Source organism: Xiphophorus hellerii, chromosome 3 (assembly GCF_003331165.1).
Source record: "Xiphophorus hellerii strain 12219 chromosome 3, Xiphophorus_hellerii-4.1, whole genome shotgun sequence".
Taxonomy (NCBI): Eukaryota; Metazoa; Chordata; class Actinopteri; order Cyprinodontiformes; family Poeciliidae; genus Xiphophorus; species Xiphophorus hellerii.
Genome location: NC_045674.1, coordinates 555,132 through 575,249, shown reverse-complemented (window position 1 = coordinate 575,249; position 20,118 = coordinate 555,132). Strand labels below are relative to the sequence as shown.

Here is a 20,118-nt window from a genome sequence, read left to right as displayed (position 1 = left end):
TTCTCTCTGAGTCCAGAACAAACACAGCGACTCACAAGGAGCCGCTTTGGATCCTGGTTCCGAGACTTTAATTGGTCCGTTCCATCATCTCTGACAGGAAAAGCAGAGTAAAAACCAAAAACATCTCTGAGCCAACAGAACCTCTTCCAGAACCCCATCAGAACCTCCTCCAGAACCCAACCAGAAACCCGGCGGGCCTCCTGGTGTCGTCGGAGGAAACGCTGCAGCGCTGCGATCGGACGGAAACAGCTGAGCGCCAGATGTTCCCTCCTCCTTTCATGTCTTTCCAAAAGTTTTCCTGAAGTTTCCATGGAAACTCTGAGAATCATCATGAAAAAACAAACAACTTTTCTGCAGGACGCATCCGAGCTGCAGGAACAAACATGTTCTCTGCTCCTTCCTGTCCTCCAGGGGAAGAAACGCTGCAAACGCATCAATCATGCAGGAAAGTTATACACAACAGAAACGCTGCAGATTAATCACCTGGATATCAATTAATCACCAGAAGAATCATCAGAATAATCGTCACAATAATTGATTACTAAAATAACGATTGGCAGTGAAATGCAGCCACTCAACGCGCGTCCTCCCGACCACCAGGGGGAGTCTGGAGTCGCTGATATTTCCTATGTAAATATGCTGCTGTCTGATAACACGAAGCTTAAATCTCGTCTGTGGAAAATGGAATCCAGTCGGCGCTTTTTGTAGCTCGTTTCCTGCTGGACACCAGGGGGCGGTGTGGCGCACAAACCGCCACGCAGCATCTTTAGATGCTTGTTAGCAGCAACATGGCTTCTCCTGTGAGCCTGGTGTTCTTACTGGATGGGATCCATCTGTTTGTGAACCTCCAGCAGGGGGCGCTCTTAAACGTCCGCCATGTTTTTCTGAACTACTGTCCACAAAGTTTCACAACATCAGAGGCGCATCAATCATAAATCCGGCTGAACGCAACTTTTCTTTCTTCCTCCACCTTCACTGAGGTTCTGGTCAAATACGGTTTTCTCGGACGGCTCCCCCGGTGGCCAGGAGGACTTCGCTGCTGTTTTTGCTGTTTGTGGCATTTTTCCTTTTGTTTCTTTTCATGGTTGCTGCGTTTTCTTTGCTTTTGTTTTGTTGTTGGTCGTTTTTGCTTCTGTTTCCTGTGATGTCATCAGTTTTTGTTTGCAGTGTTTTTCTGTTGATTTTGTTTTTTGTGTTATTAAAGTTCATGTTTGCGGCGTTTGCTGCTTGCTGTGTGTTTGTCAGCCACTGTAGATAAATGCTACATTCATGTCCAAAGTAGAGAAACGTGTAAAAAGCGACTCCCCCTGGTGGCCGGGAGGACTTCTGCTTGGTGGAACGTTTTATACTCGCTGCTCATATTTTTGACATTTTTGCTTCCTGGGCATGACATCGCTGTGATGTCATCGGGACCGTCCGATGGTTCTGTTGGACCTCAGGGCTCAGATGTAAACCACATCCTGACAGCAGTTTACTCTCGGCCGGCCCGGCCCGGCCCGTATACCTTCCATACGACGTGTTTGGATTATCCAGAGAACAAACATCTGGCGCTGCAACGGGCCAATCAGAGGCTGCCGATGTTACAGAACCTCCAGGTTCTGGTTCTGGACCGCTCCGTCCCTTCAGAGTGGGCGGCATCTGTTTCCATAGCAACGGGCGGCAGGGTTCTCTCCTTGTCATCAGAACCATGACCATGTCTGGACCGGACCAGAACAAAACCGACCCAGAGGTCCGTTGGGTTCTTCCTTCCTTCCTTCCTTCCTCCCTTCCTTCCTTCTTCCCTCCCTTCCTTCTTACCTTCCATCCTTTCTTCCTCACTCCCTCCATTCCTTCTTACCTTCTTTCCTTCCTCCCTCGCTTCCTTCTTACCTTCCTTCCTTTCTTCCTCACTCCCTTCATTCCTTCATTCCTTCTTTCCTTCTTACCTTCCTTCCTTCCTTCCTCCCTTCCTTCTTGCCTTCCTTCCTTCTTTCCTTCCTTTCTTTCTTTCTTCCTTCGACCCTTCCTCCCTCCCTCCCTCCCTCCCTTCCTTCTTTCCTTCCTTCCTTTCTTCCTTCGATCCTTCCTTCCTCCCTCCCTTCCTTCCTTCTTACCTTCTTTCCTTCCTCCCTCCCTTCCTTCCTTCTTACCTTCTTTCCTTCCCTTCCGATTCACTCCCGATCCAATCGGATCTGAACAGAACCAGGAGGAGTAATGAGGCTGTAACGAGGAACATCTGCAGGCCGGGCCTCAGATTGGACCAGAACCAGAGCACCTCGTTCTGGGCCCGGCCAGCATCAGAACCGCCTGACGTCCTTCAGATTCTCGGAGCGGGACTCCAACAGAGATCAAATGGGGAGGCGGTGCCGACGCACACTCGGGTCCAAACAGTAAACATGGCGGGCCGCCAGAGGTTCTGGAGTTTCTGGTAAACAGAGCTGATGGGTAAACAACACCGGGACCCACAGGGGCCCCAACGGCCCGCAGGCCTCTGATTGGCTGCAGATGGACCCCCTGAAAGGGGCCCGGGACTAAACAGGCTGAGGAAACAGACAGCCAGAACCGGACCGGAACTGTGGGTGTGGGTGAACTGGGACAGACTGGGCCCAGTTCACCCAGCCCAGTCTAGGTGAACTGGGCCCAGTGTGGGCGTAGCGGCCGGTCTGAGAGCAGCTGGTGAACCAGCAGCAGTTTCTCCATGAAGTTGACTCTCAGGAAGGATTTTCTGCTCATCCTGGCCGTAGCGAGACGCCGCCTGCTGCCCTCAGGTCACAGGAAGTGGAGCCGCTCGGCGGTAAATGCAGCCAGATGCCGAGGCTCAGCTCTCACCATGGAGAAACCATTAAGGCTCATTAAGCTGTCGGAGCCACAGAGTTCCCTGCTCTCACCAGCAGGAACCCAAGTTGGGCCCACAGCAGTCTGGAGTCGTTAAACGGCTGGTTCCTCTTGATCGGTAAACACTACGAGTCAAATTCACCAAGAGTCTGATTCCCTCATAGATCTCCCCTCATAGATCTATTTTTGAAGCTTCAGAGAGGTTCAGTTATTTGCTGAGAGGAGATGACAGAAAATACCAACTTAGTGAGGAGTTGACCCTGTTTCTAGATGTGGTTGACCCCATGGTTAGGCATGGTCAATCCCGGACGAGCCCCTACTTCTGTTTCACCTGTCAGGCTGTAACATAATGTACAAAAGGAGCGGGTCAGTAACCAAAAGAAACTCAACTGTCAATTATTTACTTTTCCAGTTTTTTCTCTGGCTTACAAGCACAGAGTGAAGCGACTTTGGGGCTTCAAATAAAAATATAAAAAATTACAGCTCAAAAACAAACAACTACAATTACTGAACTCGCTTTACCCCGTTGCTAGGCGTGGTTGAACCCGTTGCTAGGCATGGTTGGCCCCGTTGCTAGGCGTTGTTGACCCCGTTGCTAGGCGTGGTTGGCCCCGTTGCTAGGCGTTGTTGACCCCGTTGCTAGGCGTGGTTGGCCCCGTTGCTAGGCGTTGTTGACCCCATTGCTAGGCATGGTTGGCCCCGTTGCTAGGCGTTGTTGACCCCGTTGCTAGGCGTGGTTGGCCCCATTGCTAGGCGTTGTTGACCCCGTTGCTAGGCGTTGTTGACCCCGTTGCTAGGCGTGGTTGGCCCCGTTGCTAGGCGTTGTTGACCCCGTTGCTAGGCGTTGTTGACCCCGTTGCTAGGCGTTGTTGACCCCGTTGCTAGGCGTGGTTGGCCCCATTGCTAGGCGTTGTTGACCCCGTTGCTAGGCGTTGTTGACCCCGTTGCTAGGCGTGTTTGGCCCCATTGCTAGGCGTGGTTGACCCCGTTGCTAGGCGTGGTTGGCCCCGTTGCTAGGCGTTGTTGACCCTGTTGCTAGGCGTTGTTGACCCCGTTGCTAGGCGTGTTTGGCCCCATTGCTAGGCGTTGTTGACCCCGTTGCTAGGCGTGGTTGGCCCCGTTGCTAGGCGTGGTTGGCCCCGTTGCTAGGCGTTGTTGAACCCAGTAAACCCAGTAAAGAAATGAACCTAAGCTGGATTCATGACGGTGAAACTAAACGAAATGATCCAGCTGCTGCTTCTGTCTCCTTCCTGTCCGTCTGTCCTCCATCTTCCTGCTTCAGCTGAAAAGTCCAATTTAAACATTTTCGAGCCTCCGGAAAACCTGCAGCGACTGTTTGGAACAGATTCAGGAATCTAAATGTAATCTGTAAATATGTCACCTTTTGTCAACTTATGGGCAGCGGAGCTCAGAGTAATAATCAGATGCAGCTTCTCTGCAGGCGTCGCTCAGGAATATTCGCCCAAATGAAAACTAAGCTGACTGACGGACCGGCACCTCTGGCGATGTGTGACCCACATCACTTCCTGTGGTTGTGAACTGATTCCTGCGACTGCAGCAGATTTACGGTTGTATCTGTGAGCTGCGGTTCCTGCATGGCGTCACTCTGACCTCTGACCTGAGAGGAGGAAACGCTGCTGGGAAACGGGATGAAGCAACCAGGAGACGCGGCTCTAAAACGGTTCAGTCTGACTTTAATTAACATCTGTGGCTAATGAGATCATCGACTCATTTCATGAAAAATTATGTCAGTGTCATAAAATAAATCTAGATCCTGGTGTCATTCACATCACAGTTATAGTTTTTCAACCACAAACCAAAGATAAATCACTGAAAATGAATCAATGTGGAAATTTTCTTCATAATTATAAACAATATAATCAGTATAATATTAAAATGCCTTTTTTAAAGCAGGATTTTCTTATTTTGCTCTAATTAAGAAAGATTTACTGAGGCAACAACTGGGTTAAAGTTTCTGTCTGTTAAACCATCGGGTGTGTTTATATTTTCTTCGTCGTTGGGCTTCATGTTCTGTATGCTGTTCAGTCCCACATGCTCATTGCTCTTTAAATGGTGTTGCCATTTGTGTGTTTGGGTTTAGTTTTCTTTATCTGTGTTGTTTCTTCTGTGTTGATTAGTTTCCTTCCTGTTCCTCTGCTCTGCTCACCGCTAATGGCAAAACTAGCTGCGCTTACCTAAACACTGAGCATAAACATTGGCCATGTGAAAACTAAGACATTATACCAACATGCTGTTTAGTGGTAGCTAATGCTAAAGAGCTAAAGCAACATAGTAACAGGTATCTCTGGTTAACGGGTCTGTCTTGACAGTATGAAGAGATTTTCCTGTATAAAGGATTAATAATGATACCTGGTAGAAGCTAATGCTAGTATGCTAACTTCAACCATGTTACCCACCTTGTGTCAATGACACACGTGTTACATCGCCCTCTGGAGGATCAAAGTTTACAAAAGTAAATCTGTGCACTAGACCTGTTTTGGAAAAATTAGCTTAGGGGAAGCTAATGGCACTAAATGTTTTCAAAGTTAGCAAAAACATTGCAGCACTAAACAACAATTAGCAACACTATTAGCACATTAGTGGCTTAGCGCCCACCACTGTTACTTACCTTCTTGGCTGTCACAGCATTTCCTGGTCCCATTGTGACGACTTGGAGGTTTTTGGATTGTTTTCTTCATTAAAACGCCTGATTTACATCCTGCCTTCATTTGGGTCCAAACAAAAGCGAACATGCTAGGAAAGGAGGCAGCAGGATGATGGGACTCATGGTTTGGGCTTGGATCGTCTCAGCAGTGATGCAGCGAAGGTCTGCTGAGGAAGAGGAGGGAACCTGCTGGGCCGACTTGTTCCCAGCAGGAAGAAGAACCAGGAATGGGACAAAGACAAGTGTGTACTGTCGAAGTGTTTCCACCCACAGTTCTTCCTGGGTTGGAGCACTCACAGCGAGAGTATGAATACTTGTGACCCTTTGAGTCTTTGTGTGTTACGCCTAGAGTGTCGTGTTGGGAACTGAGGGAAAGCCTCAAATATTTCTGCTTCATATTCTTCATCTTTTATTTCTGAGCTCTTGTTGCTTGAGGGCTGAGGAGACAATGAAAGACATTTCAATGTCTGGTTCTGGTTCTGGTTCTGGTTCTGGTTCCCCACCGCCCAGCTGTGGTTGGACCTCCCACCTCCAGATGTTGAGCAGACTGCTCCTCTTCATCTACAACTTGTGTGTTTGTTTCAGGAAGAGAAGGACTTGAGGACAGATCCATCATGGAGGGGGGCCGGAGTCTGCTGCTGTGCCTCATTGTGGCGGCGTGTTTCCATGGCAACGGCGCCCAGACGACAGGTGGGTGCGATGATGCTGCTCTGCTTCACGTGCAGACACTCCCACGCTTCACTCGTAACATCTGTAGGAAAGATGAACTCAGCCTGAGCTGCATGTCTCTGCTCCACCTTCACGCTGCACTCCAACACAGCCGGGCTTCACCTTCAGCTGCAGGACACCAACCGGGGTTAGCCGGTGTAGCGCTGAGCAGTCAGTATGTAGAGGCCAGCTCATGGCAGAGGAAACTACCTGAAATGTTGGGATTTGAGCCACAGACGGTTCTGCTTTGCATCTGCTTGGTTCTTCAGTGAGCCGTCGCCTTTTCACGGTTCAGGATTTACAGAGAATGTGACTCCGCATGGATACTGCCACAGAGCATATCGAAAATACGATATGGTCTATTGCTAAATGCTAAATTCAGCCACATTGATAACCACTAAGTGTCACTGGTTATGTTTCCATCCAACTGTCATTTGAATTTTGAGCAAACTTTGAAAATGTCGTAAAAAAGAAAAAAAAATCGAATTAGCCATTTTTGTTTCTATGTAAACCTACGCAGAGGTTAATTTTGCCAGATGATGGCGCTATATGACTGTAATAAACAGATGGTATGGGTGGGAAGCTAGCATGAACCACACAAAAGGCCTCCAAGCTCTGTGCCTCTGGTAAGGCACAGACTCACCAGTGGATGGGAGTGTTTGCTGCGTCAGAACGTATTTGGAAAACATGTTTCCATTTCTCCTTCAGCATTAACACATTTTCAGAAAAGGGAAAATCCACCATAAAACCTGCGGACATTTTTTCAAAAGGTTTCCATCCACCTTTTCTAATGCAATGACTCAAATCTAGGCATAAACACTGTTGATGGAAGCACAGTGTAGTGTAGCACCCTCTACAGGACAGCATGGTCATTGCTTCAGGAACTGAGACCTGGTTTCAGTTTGATGCTGAGTTTTGCTAACTGTTGCTGATTTAGCCTAACCTAGCGGTGTGGCTTCTGTCAGAAAGCAGTGGGACATCAGAAGATTTAAAACTGGATCACAGGTGGAGAACGTGAAGACAGGAAACAACTGCTGCGTAAACAGACTTAAAAATAAAAGCATGAGTAACTTCATTTAACTGAAAATTTACAAAACAGGCAAGTAAATTAACACTTTAGCATTTATGTGTAAAAATAAATTTAGGGGAAGCTAAGCATGCTAAATGTTTTCAAAGTTAGCAAAAACATTTAACGAATAATTAGCTCTGCTAATAGCACATTAGCCTACTAGCGGATTAGAGTGTACAGCCAATCCAGATTGTAGATCATGAAGACTGTGAACGTTAGGTTTTGAGGTAGCGCTAAGCCAATTTCCACGATGCGTATTAATGAATATGAAGGCGTAAGCGTTTTAGAGGAGCTCTCTAGTATTGGCGGATGGCTGTGATCCCTATCCACGCTGCTGGCATCCAGAAACCTTCCAGAACCGCACCGAATCAGGAATCACGCTACTTATTTTCCTCCAGTTTTCACTCAACACGATCAGCTCACCACCTCTATCCTGAAATCACGCTACACTTCCTCACCTGCGGCCAGAGGTCCGGTCCGGTAGTTCGGTCCGGCTCTGTTAGATTCTGTCAGCGCTCTCCTTGACCTCCACCCTCCCTCAGTCTGCACCCAAGAGGCCGTAGCTGACCTGGTCTTCCTGGTGGACGGCTCATGGAGCATCGGCACCGAGAACTTCGATCAGATCCGTCAGTTTCTCTACACGCTGGTCAACAGCTTCGACGTCAGTCCCGATCACGTCCGGGTCGGCCTGGTCCAGTACAGCTTCACGCCGCGTACCGAGTTCCAGCTCAACACCTTCCAGGACAAGAAGGAGATCCTGGAGTACATCGAGAGCCTACCGTACTCGGGGGGCGGAACCAACACCGGGAAGGGCCTGGACTTTGTACTGAACAAGCACTTTGTGGAGTCAGCTGGGAGCCGCGCGGCGCAGAGTGTTCCGCAGATTGCCGTGGTCATCACCGACGGCAAATCGCAGGACGAGGTGGAGCTCCATGCAGAGAGGCTGAGGAACAAGGGGATCATTCTGTACGCCATCGGCATCAAGGACGCAGACGCAGATGAGCTGAAGCAGATAGCAAACCGGCCGTACAGTCAGCACGTCCACAGCGTGTCGGACTTCTCCGCTCTGCAGGGCATTTCCCAGAACATCGTCCAGACGCTCTGCACCACCGTGGAGGAGGCCAAGAGACAAGTCCAGCAGATGTCTCAAGGTAAAGACCGGTCTGGTCACGCATCCAGAGCGCTGATCTGTGATTGGTCCATTTTCTCTAGGATAAACCCAGTTTGGCCCTGGGGGCCACAAGCTGATTGTCGAGGTCCTGAGGTCCTAATCAAAGCTCTGGGAAGATATTCCCTAAAAAGAGACAGATTTAATCACTCTTGCTTTGAGCAAGTACAGGGTGAGAGTGGAGAGGAACAAACCCTTTATCAAGAAGAAAACGTCAGGAGAACCAAAGACGATATAGGCAACAATCTATCCTGACTTTTTTCCAGCCAAACTGAATCATTGAGCCAGGAGTTTCTACAGAAAGTAGGTAGACTGTTTTAATGTCAGTAAGTACAGAAAACTCCAGAGATGTTTCAGAAAAACTTGATTTAGTCTAACTGTCAGAGGAAAGTTTTAGCCCTAATCCAGAAAGTATCCAGGGTGTCTGCCTGAGTAAAGTAGGAGCTGGAAAACTAAAGGATCTGCCTCCGTGAACCCTGCTGAGTAACATTTTACTGATGAATAGAAGGTCATCGAATGGTGAGTTCTGCAACTCAGCTCTGGGAAACGCCTGATTAAATAATCTCTCTTCAGAACAGAAACATCTGAGGTTTGTAGGGTGCTTCTCTTCCAAATACTCGGAGCTCAAAAAGACTCGGATCAGAAACACTCGGTGATCAGAAACACTCGAATCAGGACCAGTTTTGCAGTGTTTGACTTTCTTCTTCTTCTTTGCAGAATGTGCCGTAGCCAACACGGCCGACATCGTCTTTCTGGTCGATGGCTCTTCCAGCATTGGCATCCCCAGCTTTCAGCAAGTTCGGTTATTTCTCCAAAGCATCGTCTCCGGTCTTGACATCGGCCCAGACAAAGTCCGGGTCGGCCTGGCTCAATACAGTACCAACCCTCACAAAGAGTTCCTGTTGAAGGAGCACCTGGACGCTCCGTCTCTGATGACTGCAATACAGAAATTTCCCTACCGGACCGGAGGCACGAATACCGGCAAGGCCATAAACTTCCTGATTTCAGAGTATTTCACGGAGGAGGCGGGCAGCCGAGCGAGTCAGAGAGTGCCTCAGATCGCCGTGGTCATCACTGACGGAGACTCGTCAGACAACGTGACGGAGCCTGCTCGGCGACTGCGAGAACAGGGGGTCATCGTCTTCGCCATCGGGGTGGGAAAGGCCAATCTGGAGGAGCTGGAGAACATCGCTAACCAGCCGTCACAGCGCTTCCTGTTCACCATCGACAGCTACGAGGCTCTCCAGAGGCTGACGGGGAGTCTGATGCAAACCGTCTGTGTCTCCATGGAGGACCAAAGACAAGGTGAGGCAGAGAGCTGCAGGGCCTCTAAAGTCTCAGTAGGTCTTCCCATGGTGCTTTTGGATTTAAAGCAGACGTCAGTATCAGATTTGTTTGCTGTTCTTGCAGTCTCGTGTTTCACATTGTAACTGGTCTTAGCGGCAGGATGTGCTGAGTTCTGCTTCCTGTGATGCTCGAGGTCAACGTTTGGTCTCAAGAACAGCATTAGCTTAGAGCAGGGGTCTCAAACCCGCGGCCCGCGGGCCAACTGTGGCCTTCGGGACGATAGTTTGTGGCCCCCGCCTTAATATGAAAGTTTAATGTTAGTGCGGCCCGCCAGTTTGATATAATTGGCACTTTTCAGTGTTGTGTGCGGAGCTGAACGAACTTACCAATCACGGTGGAGTATATTGCTCTCGGGGGCGGGACATCGGCCGGGCCTATTTGCATTTTCTATTTGTCATTATTTGCATGCGGTACATGCGCAATTTCCGCGGCCGCTTCACGTGCTTCAGCATCCAGTCTGGACCCGGAAGTTGCTGATCAGTGTAACGTAATTAAGGTTAGGCGCTGTAATGCTTGGGTTGTGTTTAAGGGAGGAGAGGAGGCGGCAGATTCGTCAGGACGGTCAAAAACTCCCAACCACTCTGGTACTGGGAATTTTCCAGTGTTGTCCTTTAATAAACTCTCTTCACCAACCTTACAAAGCCGGTTGAACGGCTGCTATATTATCAGACATGAAAATTGAGCAGCGTCCAAACAACCCGTAACATTACTGAAAAGTTAGGGAGCTAACATGTCCGTCTAGCACGTTTCTCCCACGCTCTCTACAGAGAAGCTGTGGCGCATACTTCTGACATCATTAGCAATACTAGAGTATCTTAAAGAGACACTACACAATTACGGCTGTTACAGCGCCTGACTATGGCCAAATATGGTAATAGGCTATCAGAAAGGTTCGGCTGAGGAGGCCGTGTGTGTGAATGTGGCCCAGCCTCACCCAGACTCTACCTCCAGAGGCCCCCGGGTAAATTGAGTTTGAGACCCCTGGTTTAGAGACTTTCTTATTCCCAGTCTAGAGTTGGTTGTTGGTTGAGTTGGACCTTACCAGTTCAACACGTCTGTTGCTCCTCTCGAGTTTAATTAAAGGCTTAACTCAGTTCTTCGTTTCTACAGCCATTTATTGTGGACACGTCTTACAACGTCCCAAAAATGCCGTCAGAACTAAAAACAAAAGGTAACACAAGCCCAAATCAGTTCACAATAAACTGAGCACCCACATAAACAAAAGATACAAATAAACAAAACTGTACCTCATTAGCCACACTGACTCCAGAGGAACAAAGCTTCAGCTTCTTGAGCTTGAATGCCCCACGCGGCTCCAAGTGCGCCAGCCAACGCTTCCCTGGGCAACACATGGTCCGCGGAACAAAACAAAAGGTCCCCCCACATTGAACGTACACTCAACCGAACCCAATGAGCACCAACACAAATTCACCAAAACTACCACACACACCAAACCCAATGTTCAATATCAAATAAACTTCAACCACTGCCACCCCAAACCAAACATCAAAACAATAAACCAGATGCAGTTGTCCCGACAGCAGCTACAACGTCTGACCTCCAGAACTCATTCAGTGTTGTTCCTTCTTTCAGCTTTGGCAGAGAAGTTTGCAGACATCTTCTTCCTGGTGGACGGCGGTATGACACAAGTTCAGTTCCAGCAGGTCAGAACGATCCTCACCCGACTGGCCAATCAGGTTAACTTTGGAGCTTCTGCCTATCGCCTGGGCTTGGCCCAGTACAGTGAACAAGTGAAGGTGGAGTTTCTCCTCAACCAGCATCAAACCAGAGAGCAGATCCAGGCTGCAGTGAAGAGCTTCCAATATCTCCGGCTTCCACCTGCTGCAAAACGAAACCTGGGCGCCGCCTTGACCTACGCCAGCGCCAACTTTTTCACCAAGGAGGCGGGAAGCCGAGCAGATCAAGGCTACAGACAGTTCCTGGTTGTTATGAGCGGGAATGACTCCAGTGATCGTGTGTTTTTCGGATCCCGTCAAGTCCAGTCAGAAGCCATCACTGTGGTGGGGATGAGCCTCGGCGCGTCCATGGAGGAGCTACGCGTGGTCGCCACTGGACAGCATGTCTACCAGGTCAACACCACTACTGTTCCTCTGCTCAGACGGATCTTTGAGACCGAGGAACCCGAGACGTCTCTGACTCAAGGTTAGTTACACTTAACTTTTTTTTTTTCCTTTTTTTTCTCCGAAGAGTTTTTGCGGCGCTAGTGGCTCGTATTTTTTCGACAGTAGGCAGACAGGAAAGCGGGTGAGGAGAGGGGGGAAGACATGCGGCAAAGGTCGTCGGGACCGGGAGTCGAACCCACGACGTCCGCGTCGAGGACTAAGGCCTCCAAACGTGGGGCGTGCTAACCCCCTGCGCCACCACAGCACGCCCCAGTTACACTTAACTTTAATTGTAACCTGACTACCTGCTGCTGTAGCTCATCCATTTAAGATTTCAGATGATGCCTGGTGTCTGCTCCAACGTTAGAATCAGTAAATCTGATCATTGCATTTACAAATGATCTGCTTTATAAGCACTTAAAGAATACTTTAAGCACATCATGCCAAGCTGGGTGTTTGACATTATTTCTGATTTTTTTGCAGATTGCAGAGCTGCCAAACTGGCCGATATCGTGTTCATCGTGGATGAGTCGGGAAGCATCACTGTCGAAAACTTCCAGCTGGTGCGTTCCTTCCTGTACTCGATCATCAGCGGCCTGGAGATCAATCCAAACAGAGTCCGAGTGGGGATCGTCTTGTACAACGAGCAACCCACAGCGCAGGTCTACCTCAACACATTCAAGCATAAAACCGAACTACTGAACTTCATCAAAATCCTGCCTTACCGTGGAGGTGGTACGAGCACAGGGGCTGCCCTGAACTTCACACGGGAGAATGTCTTCATCACAGAGACAGGGAGCAGGAAGGATAAAGGTGTGGAGCAGGTGGCTGTAGTGATCACCGATGGAGAGTCTCAGGACAATGTGAGCCAGGCAGCAGCTGAGCTTCGGCGTGCCGGAGTCACCATTTACTCCGTGGGAGTCCAAAATGCCAATGAGGATGAGCTGAGGCAGATAGCCTCCCACCCTCCACAGAAACATGTCTTCATAGTGGACAGCTTCGCCAGACTGAAATCGCTGGAAGAGTACCTGCAGAAAACTCTGTGCTACAACATCATCCGCCAGGCGGTGTCAGTCAGCGCAAGAAGATCTGGCATCAGAGAAGGTCCGCAACAGCGTCTCAGAAAATCTGCTGTTAGACTCCAAGCAAAAACAACCTAGAGATATTTGCACTTTGACCAGTTTTCACTAACCTAATGGGAACAAATGTCCTGTTTGTGTTTCCTTCACAGGCTGCGTCCAAACAGATGAAGCTGACATCTTCTTCCTCATCGACCACTCAGGAAGTATTTACCCGTCTGATTTTCAAGACATGAAGAAGTTCATCCTTGAGTTTATCAACATTTTCCGTATTGGACCACAACATATCCGCATAGGAGTCGCAAAATATGCAGATTTGCCAGAACTGGAATTTGATCTGACGACCTATTCGAATCAGGAGACGCTGAAGACAGCGGTGGAGGAAATTGGACAGGAGGGAGGCGGCACAAAGACTGGGAAAGCTCTGGAGTTCATGGGTCCGCTCTTTAAGAGAGCCACGGTGACCCGCGGTCACAAAGTTCCTGAGTACCTGGTGGTCATCACTGATGGAGAGTCTGCAGATAAGGTCAAGGCTCCTGCAGAGGCTCTGAGGGCACAGGGCGTGATCACCTACGCCATCGGGGTGAAGGACGCTGTTGTGGGAGAACTGGAAGAGATTTCTGGCAACCCAAAGAGGATGTTCTTCGTTAACAATTTTGATGCTCTCAATCCAATCAAGGACGATATTATCACTGACATCTGTACCACAGACGGTAAGCTTACTGGTTTATTCGGGAGATTTGGTGGAAAGTAGACATCCTCCAAAAAAGTTTGGAGAATGATTAGTAAAAGTTTGTAGGTGGATTTCAGAGGCATGATGAACATTTTTAAGGTTTCTCATCCCATGTCTGTGTCCATTTGTCCACAGTTTGTAAAGATGTACCAGGTGACCTGCTGTTCCTCATCGACAGCTCTGGAAGTATTCACCCAGACGACTACAACAAAATGAAGGACTTCATGAAATCTATCATCAGCACGTCGTTTGTTGGCAGGAATGAGGTTCACATCGGTGTGATGCAGTTCAGCAGCCGCCAGAAGCCTGAGTTCTCCCTCATTGAGCACTTCACCAAAAATGACATGATGGTGGCCGTTGACGGCATGACACAGATGGGCGGAGGAACGAAGACCGGTGCAGCCATCTCAGCGGTGTCCCAGCTCTTCAATCCAGCCAGGGGAGGTCGCCCAGACCTGCCGCAGAGGCTGGTGGTGATCACCGATGGCGAGGCTCAAGACAACGTCAAAGCTCCTGCTGAGGAGCTGAGGGCCAAGAGAGTTCTGGTCTACGCCATTGGAGTGATGAAGGCCAACACCACCCAGCTGCTGGAGATCAGCGGCTCTGCAGAGAGGATGTACGCTGAGAGGGACTTCGATGCTCTGAAGGCTCTGGAGAGACAGCTGTCCCTGGATCTGTGTGATCCAGAGAGAGGTCAGAAAATATTATGTTTCCAGGCTATGAAAGGTGTTCATTTATTTGCTGTATTGTCCCTTCTGTCTCAAGTTGAGTGGACTTGAGGTTGAAGTCCTCTTTAACGGGCCAGTTCAGAACCTCAGCCTCGGCGGAGCCATCCGGCGGGTCATTGTCTTTCTACATCCTTCAGTGAGCTTAAGGTCACAGATGGTGGCCAGACAAGTCAAACTTTAGCCTGAGGCATCCCCAGGCCATCATACTACCACCACCGTGTCTGACTGTAGCTATGTGATGTTCTGGTTCTGAGATGCTGTTAGTCTTGCACCAGAGCCCAACTATTGCCTCGTAAGTCCACAGAACATTTTAAGGATAGTGACAATAACTTGGTACCGGCCGCGCAAGAAATAATGAACTACTTCCGGATCTTTTATTTTGAAAATCCTAAACCGGATTTTACCGGTTACGCCTTGCGCGTCAAAATTGAGTCAACTTGCAGCAGAATGAGTAACAAAACAACATCGGAGTACTGTGAACCCTCGCTATTTCGCGGTCTCGCTGCTTCGCAGATTTGCATCGTGCATTGTGTTCTGCATTCTGATTGGCTAAACAGTCTCTCCGCTTCTTCTCTACCTGTGTGTCAATAATGTTGCGGTTTAATATGTACACATACGTAAAACAGCTTGCCAAATTTAACATAATCGATGGTGGCATGTCGGTTTATAAGAATCTTTTTGCCCAGAAGAAAAAAGAGGACAGCAGCTACCGATAACTATGTTCTTCTCTCGTAAAAACACACCTGCACCGCGGGCTTTAGAAGAAAAACCGCTACAGAGCGGAGTCAGGCTGCAGCGGCTCGGTCAGAAGAGCAGTGAAATAGATGAGAGTCACTATTTGTGCTACTGTACTTTGTTTTGTTGTTTTTCATAATTATTTTTTATTTTCTCCCGTTCTAATCCAATAACTCAGGTCTCGGTGGGGCGGCGCTGATCTCCGCAATTAGGGGAATCCGCTTTCAGTTCATTTTAAAATTATTATTTTACAGTACAGTAGTTATTTGTAAAAAAAAAAAATTATACAGTACTTTTTATTTGTTAAACAAATGTTTGGGCCTGTAAAAAGGTTGTGTTCTTTGGTTTCAATGTATTATGGAATATTTTATTGTATAATAATTGTAAAAAAAATAAAGGTTTCTACTTCGCGGATTTCGCCTATCGCCAGTTCTTTTTCGAACGTAACGCCGCGAAAAACGAGGGGGTTAGCCCTAACACCCCTCCCCCGACTCGATACTTAGGAACACCCCCCCCCCTCAGTCATAAAATGTGGTAATTCAGCATTCAAAAGGGGGTGATTACTTTTTCAGATAGGACAAGATTGTTTTTCTTCATCTGACCGGCTTTCCTTTTTCCCTTCCAGACTGCAAGAAGACCGAACAGGCGGACATCATCTTCCTGGTGGACGGCTCCACCAGCATCACCCTGAACAAGTTCAGAAGCATGCAGAAGTTCATGCAGTCCATGGTGAACCAAACCACGGTGGGCAAAGACCTGACTCGCTTTGGCGTCATCCTCTACTCCACCTTCCCCAAATCTGTCTTCACTCTGAGTCAGTACAGCACCAGACAAGAGGTTTTTAAGGCCATAACAGACCTGAGGCCCCCGTTTGGAGACACCTTCACTGGACGGGCCCTGACGTACTCGTTGCAGTTCTTCGGTGCTGAGCACGGGGGGCGGGCGGCGCTGAAGGTGCCTCAGATCCTCATGGTGATCACGGACGGAGACGCTACCGACCGATACAGCCTGGCTGAGCCGTCTGTGGCGCTCAGGAACGCAGGAGTCAACGTGTTCAGTATCGGGGTGGAAGGAGCCAACGTGACCCAGCTGGAGATCATGGCTGGTAATGATCAGTCCAAGGTTTTCTACGTGGACAACTTCAAAGCCCTGGAAACCCTCCACAAGAACATCAGCCAGGTGCTCTGCAACTCCACCAAGCCAGGTGAGACAGTTCCTTTCTCTGACGACTCATCCGACGTTACAGTAAGAACCTGAGCTGCAGCATCCTCCAGCTAATGTGCTAATAGCTCATTAGCTCAGCTTTTATTAAGTTTTTTTGCTAACTTTAGCGCACTTAGCTTCCCCTAAATTAATTTCACCCGATAAATTCTAGAGCACCGATGTACTTGGTCATTATGTAAACTTTATTCAGCTTCAGTTGAATGAAATGCGGCATCTTTGTTGAAGTTTTGGGTATCGATGGTCAAGAACTCAAGTAATTACACGTCTGTGCTTTTATTTTGAAGTCCTTTCAGTTCTGCTTCCTATCGATATACATTTACACAAATGATTGGATGGCAGGAGCATTACTGACATAAATACAGTAAAGGAGATGCAGAGACTGCACAGTTAGGAGTGTAATTGCATTTTTGACCCTGTTGAGGGCGATATACTCATGTTGTGTCATTGTGGATATTGAACAAAAATATAAAGCCCCATGTCAAATATAAGAGTTTTATGAACATTTGGGTTAACAATATTAAGAAACTCAAACTACATTTTCAGTATTTACTGATCTTCATGTCGGCATTGATGACATCGTGGTTCGGCCGTTTGTAGCGGATTGACCTTTGGACATGATAGAGGCTGAGGAATCTGGTTCTGACCCAGTTGGCTTCCCGTAGGCGGTTACAGACAGTCTGAGGTTTGATGCATCTGTTGTTCAGACCAATAGTCTCATCAGCTGAGTGTCGCTGGTCTGAGCCGATCCTCAGACGGACGAGTCGACGTGGCCGTCTGGTGCTGAGCGGTCAGACGAGGATGAGGAGGATCTGCAGTCTGTTGGAAACCAACTCTTAAATGGCCGACGGTCCGATAACGGACCATTATCGGACCGTCGTTACGACGTCCCTGCATCCAACATATCAACGGCTCCAACATAACATCTGAGGCTTTATGACTTCTGACATAATGTGACATTTTGGTGCCTTTTATTGTCCAGGCCAAGGATTGTCCAGCTGTTGCTCATTTTGTCTGACCAGCTAGTGGACATGTCCCACAATGCACTGAGTAAAACAACGCTTTCCTCATGCTATTTCCTGTTGTTGCTTCTGCAGTTTGTGAGAAGCAGGAGGCTGACCTGGTTTTCCTCATCGACCAGTCTGGCAGCATCAGCTCCAACGATTACTCCATCATGAAGAACTTCACCATTGAACTGGTGAACAGCTTTAAAGTCGGGGAGGATTTGGTTCGCGTTGGTCTCGCCCAGTTCAGTAGCGACTTCCAGCATGAGTTTTACCTCAACCAGTTCTACCAGGAGACGGAGATATCGGCCCACATCTTCAACATGAGGAATAAGGGTGGAGGCACCAACATTGGACTTGCTCTGGACTCCATCACTGAATATTTTGAAGCTTCGAGTGGCTGCCGGAGATCTTCGGGAATCTCACAGAATCTGGTGCTGATCACGGACGGAGATTCACAGGATGAGGTGGAGCAGCCGGCCGATCGTCTCAGAGCTTTGGGGATTGAGATGTTCGCCATCGGCGTTGGCGACGTCCACGACCTGCAGCTGCTGCAGATCACCAAAGACCCCAGGAAGATGTTCACAGTGCAGAACTTTGGCAGCCTGGATGCAATCAAACAGAAGGTAGTGGACACCATCTGCAAGTCCAAACCTTCAACAGACCAACCTGGTGAGTTACAAGTTCAGTCTGAGGCTGTGTTTCATTCTCCATCAGAACCAAACATGAGCTTCGTCTTCCTGCAGACTGCTCCATTGACATCGCCATGGGCTTTGATATCTCTCGGCGAAGCGGCGAGACTTTGGTGAGCGGCCAGAGCAAACTCCAGGCCTTCCTGCCAGAGATCACCAGCTACGTTTCCTCAGTGCCACGCCTGTGCTGCACCACCAGCTCCATCACCCCCAGCCTGGCCTACCGCCTGGTGGCCAGGGACGGCCGCATCCTGGACGACTTCAAATTTGAGGCCTACAGCGAGGATGTGGTGAGAAAGGTCATGACCTCCAGTCTGAGGGAGCCCACGTTCTTCAACGCGGCCCTGCTGCGGTCCTTCGAGGCGAAGTTCAGGGCCGAGTCCAGAACCGGCGTGAAGGTGAGTCGGAGGCGGCGAATTTGGGGAAACGGACGCGGTTCTGCTTCAGAACCAGCGTTGGAACGAGATGTTGTGATGATAAAACTTCAGGATAGTCGAAGCTGGACTGGAACATCCAGGGATCAGTGAGGCAAGGCAGGTTTATTTATTTATCCAAACTGGAGGCAGGCTGAAATGAAGCACGTCAAAATATTCACAGCAGAGACTAACAGCATAAACCACGAATGCGGCTATATCAGAGCTAGTTCCCAGCTTAGCACTTTAGCGTTTTTTTCTGATTTGAACTCTTAACTTCCTCTAAGTTAAGTAAGAAGCGCTAATTTTCTAGACTGTTCTATAAACTGTCAGTCAAATAAAATTTGACATCTGTGTTGAAGTTTTCAATTCTTACCGTAGTTAGCCATTTCTTCCATGCTCTTATTTTGAAATGAGTGTTTACACCACAGGTCTGTTTCCTTTTCTCACATTCTTTCTTTTATTTCTTCCTCAGTAACTTTATTTAAACACAAAACATACTGGAGCAAATGAAAAAAGCATCATAAACATTTAAATTAAATTTAAAATTTAAATTGTTGCTCGAGGGTTGAAGTCTTTAAGAGTAGATTTAATATGATTGGCTTTAGCATTTAAACTTTATTTTAAGGGTTTTACATAGAGCTCCAAATGACTGAAGATAAAAATATCTGGAAATTAAATTTTGGTTGCAGATGTTTAAGGTTTGAATATTATATTTACCATAAATAATAATAATATTTGTTTCACTAAAGTCACGTTTCCATCCCAGATAAAACAGCCGAATATTCTTCCATAGCAACAATCCCGAAGCAGGAACTTCTCACTTTCTCCACCTGTGATGGGTAATGATGTTTATTCTCTACCCAGAATGCATTGCTGTAGTTCAACAATTAACAGTTAAAATCTCCTGATGTCCTGCTGCTTTCTGACCAAATCCTGTTGCTAATTACGATAAATTAGCAGCAGAGTTTGTAAAACGTAGCAACTTTAAAACTGAAGCTACAACAGAGACGTCCGTTCCAAAGAATCACTTCCTGAAGCAACAGGAAGTGGAGCAGTGACAGGTTTGATCTTTTCGAGGGTCATCAATATGTTCTAGCATGTCGTGTCATTGATGGCGTTAGCGCTTTAGCATAGCTAAAGCCAATATCAGTGGAGCTAATTAGCTTCATTAGTAGAATTGAAGTTTTTGGTTAGCACTTTAGCGTTAGCTTCCACTAAGTCCCATGTTGGTATTCTGCGTTGGTGGAGCTAATGTTATGGTTAGCACTTTAGCGTTAGCTTCCACTAAGTGCCATGTTGGTATTCTGTGTTGGTGGAGCTAATGTTATGGTTAGCGTTTTAGCGTTAGCTTCCACTAAGTGCCATGTTGGTATTCTGCGTTGGCAGAGCTAATGTTGTGGTTAGCGCTTTAGCGTTAGCTTCCACTAAGTGCCATGTTGGTATTCTGCGTTGGCAGAGCTAATGTTATGGTTAGCGCTTTAGCCATTTTGGTGTTCTGCGTTGGTGGAGCTAATGTTATGGTTAGCGCTTTAGCGTTAGCTTCCACTAAGTGCCATGTTGGTGTTCTACGTTGGTGGAGCTAATGTTATGGTTAGCGCTTTAGCGTTAGCTTCCAC

At 48.0% G+C, this 20,118-nt stretch overlaps 1 protein-coding gene and 1 long non-coding RNA gene across 5 annotated transcripts in view; one reads left to right on the top strand and one right to left on the bottom strand.

Annotated features, from left to right (window-relative positions):
* col6a4a (collagen, type VI, alpha 4a) overlaps nt 1-20,118 on the top strand; it is a 50,543-nt gene that overhangs the window by 4,396 nt on the left and 26,029 nt on the right. For 3 of the 4 annotated variants that reach the window (XM_032557801.1, XM_032557802.1, XM_032557798.1), the window contains 10 exons: nt 6,065-6,169; nt 7,799-8,407; nt 9,142-9,729; nt 11,365-11,934; nt 12,378-12,998; nt 13,126-13,686; nt 13,842-14,399; nt 15,795-16,373; nt 17,488-18,066; nt 18,141-18,484. In XM_032557801.1, coding sequence (XP_032413692.1) covers nt 6,094-6,169; nt 7,799-8,407; nt 9,142-9,729; nt 11,365-11,934; nt 12,378-12,998; nt 13,126-13,686; nt 13,842-14,399; nt 15,795-16,373; nt 17,488-18,066; nt 18,141-18,484 — 5,085 coding nt within the window. In that variant the 5' untranslated portion in view covers nt 6,065-6,093. The remainder of the gene's footprint in view (nt 1-6,064; nt 6,170-7,798; nt 8,408-9,141; nt 9,730-11,364; nt 11,935-12,377; nt 12,999-13,125; nt 13,687-13,841; nt 14,400-15,794; nt 16,374-17,487; nt 18,067-18,140; nt 18,485-20,118) is intronic. The other variant, XM_032557803.1, reaches the window with a different exon arrangement.
* On the bottom strand, nt 10,869-11,176 carry LOC116716897 (uncharacterized). Its single transcript, XR_004338654.1, has 2 exons — nt 11,019-11,176; nt 10,869-10,929 (listed from the first exon to the last, which is right to left on the bottom strand). It is a non-coding gene; the product is annotated as an uncharacterized LOC116716897 (long non-coding RNA).